The 8260-nt window shown below is 45.4% G+C and overlaps 1 protein-coding gene across 1 annotated transcript in view; it reads left to right on the forward strand.

Moving 5' to 3' along the window:
* Nucleotides 1–8260, forward strand: part of TTC12 (tetratricopeptide repeat domain 12) — a 51430-nt gene that overhangs the window by 22342 nt on the left and 20828 nt on the right. Inside the window, exons 7-9 of the mRNA XM_014539738.1 lie at nucleotides 1104–1175; nucleotides 5214–5274; nucleotides 6513–6701. Of these exons, the coding sequence (XP_014395224.1) occupies nucleotides 1104–1175; nucleotides 5214–5274; nucleotides 6513–6701 (322 nt within the window). The remainder of the gene's footprint in view (nucleotides 1–1103; nucleotides 1176–5213; nucleotides 5275–6512; nucleotides 6702–8260) is intronic.

Consider the following 8260-nt stretch of genomic DNA (forward strand, 5'->3'; position numbering starts at 1 on the left):
GGAGGGAGGGGAAGAGAGACTGTTTATAATTATCTTCATTTTCCACATGAGGACAATGAGCATCAGGAAAGTCAGGGAACCTGGTCAACATCCCACTTCTGGTGAGAGCCACACCAGGGGTTCACCCCAGATGTTTTAGACCCTGAGCCTCACTCTTTTTGTTTTAATTTCTTTTTGTTTGTGTGTTTTCTTGAGAACCTCACTCTTAACCTCTTTAAACTGAACCCTGAACGGCATCTGACCCAGCCCAATGCCTTGTACATAAAGCGGATTCAATTACTTAATTGGATGTTTTAAATTGCAGTTTATGTCTTTGTGCCAGTCATTCCCTCTGGAGTAATAATTAGGAGCAGGCAGGGGCAGGGCCCCTGTGCACATGGGTGAGTCTCAGCCTCAGGTGTCAGTCCTGCCTTTTGAAGGGGGCAACCCTCCTGGCCTTCAGGGATAAAAGGATAAGCTCCCAGTGTATGACTGTGGTTTACTTCAGGGAAGGAACTTCCCAGGCCTAGATGTAATGATCATCTCGGCTGCTTACCCGGAATAAAGTGTCCTTTCGTCTAACAAACCAGTGATTTTCAGGCCTGGCTGCATTTATGTCACCTGGAAAGTTTTAAAAAAATAGATTGATGCCTAGGCCCACCCCACAGTACAGTGTAATTGGTGTGGGGTTCTGCATTTATGTCACCTGGAAAGTTTAAAAAAATAGATTGATGCCTGGGCCCACCCCACAGTACAGTGTAATTGGTGTGGGGTTCAGCCTGGCCAGTAGCAGTTTTATAAGTGTCCCAGGCAATTCCTATGACCTGCCACGCCCAGGAGCTCTTCCAAACAAGGTTTCTGGTTTCTTTCCTGACTGAGTGTCATTAAATGGAAATGCAAGCTGATGGGCATCATTAATCAGTTTGCTAGAGAGCTTTCTCGTGTATCCTGGCTCCTTGCAGGCATCAGTTAGCTTGGTCCCAGATGCATGGAAAAGGTTTAGTTGTCCACTCTGAGAGCTGTCCTGGGAACAGAGCCTGGCCTCAACAGTTAGCTGGGCAGTCAGGGGGTGCCGGTGACCCCAACCTTCTGAGGCGTCTGACTGGTCTTTCTCTTCCGTGCAGTGTGATGAAAAATGCACAAAAGCTTATTTCCACATGGGCAAAGCCCACCTGGCTCTGAAGAACTACAGTGTGGTAAGTTCCTGCAGGAATGCGAGTGGCAGGTTTGATCGCAGCGATGCTTCCGACCCTCTCGAGGAGAACCTTGTTCCTCCAAGTTGATTAAATATCAACCCACCTCTTAGTATTTTCCAGGGAAAATCTTAAGCTCTTAGAGTAGGGAAGGACGTTGAGGGCCCTCTAGGGCAGCCCCTGCTGTAGCAACCTCTCTGCAATGTCTCACCAGTGTTCAGCCCTGGAGGAAGCATCTCTGGAGAGAAAGACAAAGGGAAAAGATGAAAACGAAAGGCACTTGTAACCTTTTCACCCAAAAGTAATCATGCTGGTATATCTTCACAATTCGCTGTTTTTCAGTCGATTCACAGAGTTGTGAAACCATCACTACAATAAATTTTGTAATATTTGTGTCACTTCCCCCAAAGGCCATACATTCATTAGCAGTCACTCCCTTTCCCTCCACCCACACCTGGGCCCTAGACAATCACTAATCTACTTCTGTCTCTATGCATTTGCCTAATCTAGGCTCTTCATCTAAGTAGAATTACACAGTATGTGGCCTTTTGTGGCTGGCCTCTTTGAGTTAGCATAATGTTTGCAAGGGTCATCCAAGCTGTGGTATCAGCACTTCATTCCTTTTATTGCTGAATATCCCATTGCATGGAGAGACCACTTTGTAATGGGTTGTTTCCACTTTGGGCTATTGTGAACATCCAGGTACAAGTTATTGTGAGACATTTGATTACGATCCTCTTGATTGTAAACAATACCTAGGAGGGAACTGCTGAGTCACATGATAACTGTTTTAACTCTGGAGGAACTGCCCAGTGTTTCCCAAAGTGGCTGCACCATCTTGATTCCCACCAGCAGTGTATGGTTCCAATTTCTGCACATCCTGGGGAAATAAAAATGCTTGTTATTATTTGTCTTTTTTATTATAACCATCCTGATGGATGTGAAATAGTATCTCATTGTGGTTTTGATTTGCATTTCCCTGATTTCTAATGAGGTTGAGCATTTTTTCATGTGCTTACTGGCCACTTGCCTATCTTCTTTGGAGAAATGTCTCTTCAGATCCTTTGCCATATTTATATTATGGATAAAAGTCCCTAATCGAATAACTTATTGGCAAATATTTCTATCACTCTTTGTGTTGTCTTTTCACTTTCTTGATGGTGTCCTTTGTGGTACAAAATTTTTAAATTTTTTAAAAATATATTTTTATTGATTTCAGAGAGGCAGGGAGAGGGAGAGGTAGAGGTAGAAACATCAATGATAAGAGAGAATCATAGGTTGGCTGCCTCCTGCATGACCCCTATTGGGGATCGAGCCCGCAACCTGGACATGTGCCCTGACCTGGAATTGAACCATGACCTCCTGGTTCATAGGTCAATGCTCAACTACTGAGCCACACCAGTCGGGCCAAATTTTTAAATTTTGATGAAGTATACCTATATTTTTCTTTGGTTGCTTATGCTTTTGGTGTCATTGCCTAATCTAAGATTTACTCCTATGTTTTCTTCTAAACATTTTATGGCTTTAACTCTTAAATTTAGATCTCTGATCCAGTTTGAGTTGCTTTTTGTATATGGTATGAGGAAGGGATCCAGCTTCACACTTTTATATGTGGATATCCAGTCATCCCAGCACCATCTTTTTGAAAAGACTATTCTATCTACCACTGAATGATTTTGCCACCCTCGTCAAGAATCGATTGATCATAAATGCATGGGGTTTATTTCTGGACCCTCAATTTTGTTCCATAGATCTATGTGTCTTTTCTTGTGCCTATACCACATTTGTCTTGATTCCTTTAGCTTTGTGGTAAATTTTGAAATTGGGAAACAGTCTTCTAACTTTGCTTGTCCTCTTCAAGATTATTTTAGCTATTTTGGGTCTCTTGATTACCAACAAATTTCAGGATCAGCTTGTTAATTTCCACAAAGAAGCCAGGTGGAATTCTGATGGAGACTGCAGTGAATCTGTAGATCAATTTTGGGAGTATTGCCATCTTAATAGTAAGTTTTTCAATCCATGAACATGGACTGTCTTTCCATCATCAGATATTAGATATTTGTCTTTAAAAAAAATATTTCCATTGTTGCATTTTAATTATTACAATACAGTCTTATTGTAATAAGGTTAATAGTAGAGAAGAAAAGAAGAAAATGTTAATTTCCCCGTCTCTACCAAATTCTATTCACTCATTTATTCATTTAATAACTTAACTCAGCAAATATGCATTGCATGCTTTCTATATTCCAGGTACTGCCCTAGGCAACAAGAATACAGCAATGAAGAAAACAAAAATCTTTGACTTAATTAATTCATATTTTTCAGGTGCAAGTGGCCAGGAGACAGAAACCAAATAAGTAGATGTGTGGTATGTTGGGTAGTGATAGTGTTATTGAAAAAACTTAACCAGGAAGCAGCAAAGGTGTAGAGTGATCAGGAAGGACCTTTCTAAAGGAAAGGAGGTAGTGAAGTAAAGAAGTGGATGTATAATGGGGGAGTGGGCCAGATGAAGAGAGAGCGAGAATGGAGCAAGCCAGGGGGAGAGTGATAAGAGATGAGGTCAGGCAGGTGATGGGGGAGGTGGGGGCCTGATCCCCTCGGGCCTTGCAGGCTTTGGGAGGATCTTGGGTGAGCTGGGAACCATTAGAAGGTTTTGAGTAAAGGAGTGAAATGGTCTGATTTATGTTTTAATGGCTCACTCTGCTGTATTTGAGCCGTTAAGTTGAGACTATATTTTGACAAGGTAATAAAGGACAGAACCAGTAATAAGGCTTTTGCAACAAATTATCCAAGTGAGGTGATGATGGCTTGTACCGGCTTGATGATGATGGAGGTGATGAGAAGTGATGGGATTCTGGACATATACTGACAGGGAAGCCAGCAGGAGTTGCTGATAGATTAGATCTAGGGTTAGAAAGAAGTTGGATACAGGATCACTGTCCTAGTCCTTTGGGGCTGCTATCCCATAGACCAGGTAGCTTAAACCACAGACACTTATTTCTCACAGTCTGGAGTCTGGGAAGTCCAAGGTCAAGACACCACAGATTTGGTGTCTGCTTCCTAGTTCACAGGCAGCCAGAGTGAGCGAGCTCTCTGGGGCCTCTTAGTAAGGGCACTAATCTCGTTCTTGAGAGCCCCCTCTTCATGACCTAGTCACCTCCCACAGGCCCCGCCTCCTAAGTCATCCCCTTGAGGGTTTAGGTTTGAACATAGGAATTTTTAGGGACACAAACATTTAGCCCATAGCAGTTACCGTGTTTGATGTGTATCCTCTATCCTGCGACATTGTTCTTTACTAACGTGGTTTTTCTTCAGTTTATTTCTTAATCCTAATCTTCTAAACAAGCCTTGAGCCTTCAAGAAAGCTCAGAACTGTTTTGTTTGTTTTGTTTTTCCTGTGCTTTTTCTCTTGGTACCCTCTGGACAGTTCTCGATATTCCTGAGGACTGCACTGCCCTAAACCCAGCATCATGCTTCATGAACTAGAATCTTTCTTTTTCCAGAAACTTTCTGTCCAACACTTTCCTCAGTGAGAGCCCCTCACTCAGGCTTTCAAGCTGGCTCTATATGCCCGGCTCTTTGCAGCCCTGTACCTTTAAGTAGGCATCTCTCCTTTCCTGTTCCCAATCTCTGTCAACAACGTCTCCAACTTTGTTTATTTCCTGACTCCCTTGGGCATATCTGACAGGTAGCCTCCTCTTCTCGCCCAGTGCAAATATCATATCTAAATTTCGTATTTAACCTCAGCCAGACATGATCCACAAGGATTTAGGAATGGAAATTTTCCATCACAGGCCATATGACAGCACTACTTTTTAAAAATAAATTTTGAAATAATACCCATTGCTTCGTAGACCCAGAGAAGCCTAAAAAAAAAAAAGTCAGATGCATGCTGTGCTCACATGCCTGCCTCCTGTGCTGGGAGCAGGAGGGACCAGAGGAAATAATGAAGCCAAGTCCTGTGATACCCGGTGTCTTTCTTATAATCACCTTCACCCGCTACCCACTTGTCAAGGTCTTGTGTTTGTTTGTTTTTTCCAGTCTAGAGAGTGTTTTCAGAAGATCTTAGAAATAAACCCCCAGCTGCAGACACAGGTGAAAGGTGAGAATGTTCCTGCTGACGGCCTGACCTCTGCTCTGGCCCTCGGCTGCCTTCATGCCTTCTCTCCGCGGCTGCAAAGCCCTGCCTTGCCTGCATCCCATCCTCTGTGTTAACAGGCTGCCTGCGCCTCTCTCCTCTGCTCTCCAACTCAGATCTTTGCCTTCCTCCTTTGTACACACCACCCTTTAGAGCCTTCTGGATAGGGAATTCTGTTTTTGCATCCCCAAGATTTTAAAGTTCTGGGTGCAGACTGTACACTATTCCTAAAATTCTCCTTGCTGAAGATGAGTTAGAGTTATTTTAATGCTTATGCCTCTCAACGCCCCATCCTCACAGAGGTCGCTCCTTGTGTGGGAGCATCGGTGCCAGGGTTGTTTTGTGTCCAACTTTGTTTATTTCCTGACTCCCTTGGGCATATCTGACAGGTAGCCTCCTCTTCTCGCCCAGTGCAAATATCATATCTAAATTTCGTATTTACCCCAGCCAGACATGATCCACAAGGATTTAGGAATGTAAATTTTCCATCACAGGCCATATGACCGCACTACTTTTTAAAAATAAATTTTGAAATAATACCCATTGCTTCGTAGACCCAGAGAAGCCTAAAAAAAAAAAAGTCAGATGCATGCTGTGCTCACATGCCTGCCTCCTGTGCTGGGAGCAGGAGGGACCAGAGGAAATAATGAAGCCAAGTCCTGTGATACCCGGTGTCTTTCTTATAATCACCTTCACCCGCTACCCACTTGTCAAGGTCTTGTGTTTGTTTGTTTTTTCCAGTCTAGAGAGTGTTTTCAGAAGATCTTAGAAATAAACCCCCAGCTGCAGACACAGGTGAAAGGTGAGAATGTTCCTGCTGACGGCCTGACCTCTGCTCTGGCCCACGGCTGCCTTCATGCCTTCTCTCCGCGGCTGCAAAGCCCTGCCTTGCCTGCATCCCATCCTCTGTGTTAACAGGCTGCCTGCGCCTCTCTCCTCTGCTCTCCAACTCAGATCTTTGCCTTCCTCCTTTGTACACACCACCCTTTAGAGCCTTCTGGATAGGGAATTCTGTTTTTGCATCCCCACAATGTTTAAGGTTCTGGGTGCAGACTGTACACTATTCCTAAAATTCTCCTTGCTGAAGATGAGTTAGAGTTATTTTAATGCTTATGCCTCTCAACTCCCCATCCTCACAGAGGTCGCTCCTTGTGTGGGAGCATCGGTGCCAGGGTTGTTTTGTGTCCCTTCTTGTTTGCTAGATTACCTGGATCAAGTGGATCTTCGGGAGAAGGCAGACCTCCAGGAGAAGGAAGCCCAGCAACTGCTGGACTCAGGAAAGAGCACAGCCGTGACGACCAGGCATCTCCTGGGGACTCTCTCCAAGCCCGACCAGAACCCCTTGTTCTACGCGGGGGGCATTGAGATCCTGACTGAGCTGATGGAGGACTGTAAGCCAGAGACGTGTGGCCTCATGAATGTTGTCGGTGTAAAGGGGCGGAGTTTAGAGGTCAGAGACTCCCTTCCTTCCACGAATATTGATCAAAGACCTACAATAACATAGGTGGGAAAGGGGGTGCACAAGAAATACACCCTCACCCCAGCTCCAGCCTCTCCTCAGAGCATGCATACACTCAACATCCATACAATAAACACCACACACATACAGTACAACACAAAACACACACACAGCATGCCTTCATTCTGTATACACTTACTGACATCAACACACAACACAGCATGTACACACAACACATCACACCGTATACTTATATCCACATAACATAGACTGCATCTATTCACCCCTCGCACATTACCCACTTGTCAAGGTCTTGTGTTTGTTTTTTCCAGTCTAGAGAGTGTTTTCAGAAGATCTTAGAAATAAACCCCCAGCTGCAGACACAGGTGAAAGGTGAGAATGTTCCTGCTGACGGCCTGACCTCTGCTCTGGCCCTCGGCTGCCTTCATGCCTTCTCTCCGCGGCTGCAAAGCCCTGCCTTGCCTGCATCCCATCCTCTGTGTTAACAGGCTGCCTGCGCCTCTCTCCTCTGCTCTCCAACTCAGATCTTTGCCTTCCTCCTTTGTACACACCACCCTTTAGAGCCTTCTGGATAGGGAATTCTGTTTTTGCATCCCCACAATGTTTAAGGTTCTGGGTGCAGACTGTACACTATTCCTAAAATTCTCCTTGCTGAAGATGAGTTAGAGTTATTTTAATGCTTATGCCTCTCAACGCCCCATCCTCACAGAGGTCGCTCCTTGTGTGGGAGCATCGGTGCCAGGGTTGTTTTGTGTCCCTTCTTCTTTGCTAGATTACCTGGGTCAAGTGGATCTTCGGGAGAAGGCAGACCTCCAGGAGAAGGAAGCCCAGCAACTGCTGGACTCAGGAAAGAGCACAGCCGTGACGACCAGGCATCTCCTGGGGACTCTCTCCAAGCCCGACCAGAACCCCTTGTTCTACGCGGGGGGCATTGAGATCCTGACTGAGCTGATGGAGGACTGTAAGCCAGAGACGTGTGGCCTCATGAATGTTGTCGGTGTGAAGGGGCAGAGTTTAGAGGTCAGAGACTCCCTTCCTTCCACGAATATTGATCGAAGACCTACAATAACGTAGGTGGGAAAGGGGGTGCACAAGAAATATACCCTCACCCCAGCTCCAGCCTCTCCTCAGGGCATGCATACACTCAACATCCATACAATAAACACCACACACATACAGTACAACACAAAACACACACACAGCATGCCTTCATTCTGTGTACACTTACTGACATCAACACACAACACAGCATGTACACACAACACATCACACCATATACTTATATCCACATAACATCGTCCCAGTACACAGCCGTCCCAGTCCCTGCCTGTACACAGCCGTCCCAGTCCCTGTCCGCAGCCATCCCAGGCCCTGTACACAGCCGTCCCAGGCCCTGTTCACAGCCATCCCAGTCCCTGTACGCAGCGGTCCCAGTCCCTGTACACAGCCGTCCCAGTCCCTGTCCGCAGC

This window comes from Myotis brandtii, unplaced genomic scaffold (assembly GCF_000412655.1).
Source record: "Myotis brandtii unplaced genomic scaffold, ASM41265v1 scaffold105, whole genome shotgun sequence".
In the NCBI taxonomy this organism is placed as follows: domain Eukaryota; kingdom Metazoa; phylum Chordata; class Mammalia; order Chiroptera; family Vespertilionidae; genus Myotis; species Myotis brandtii.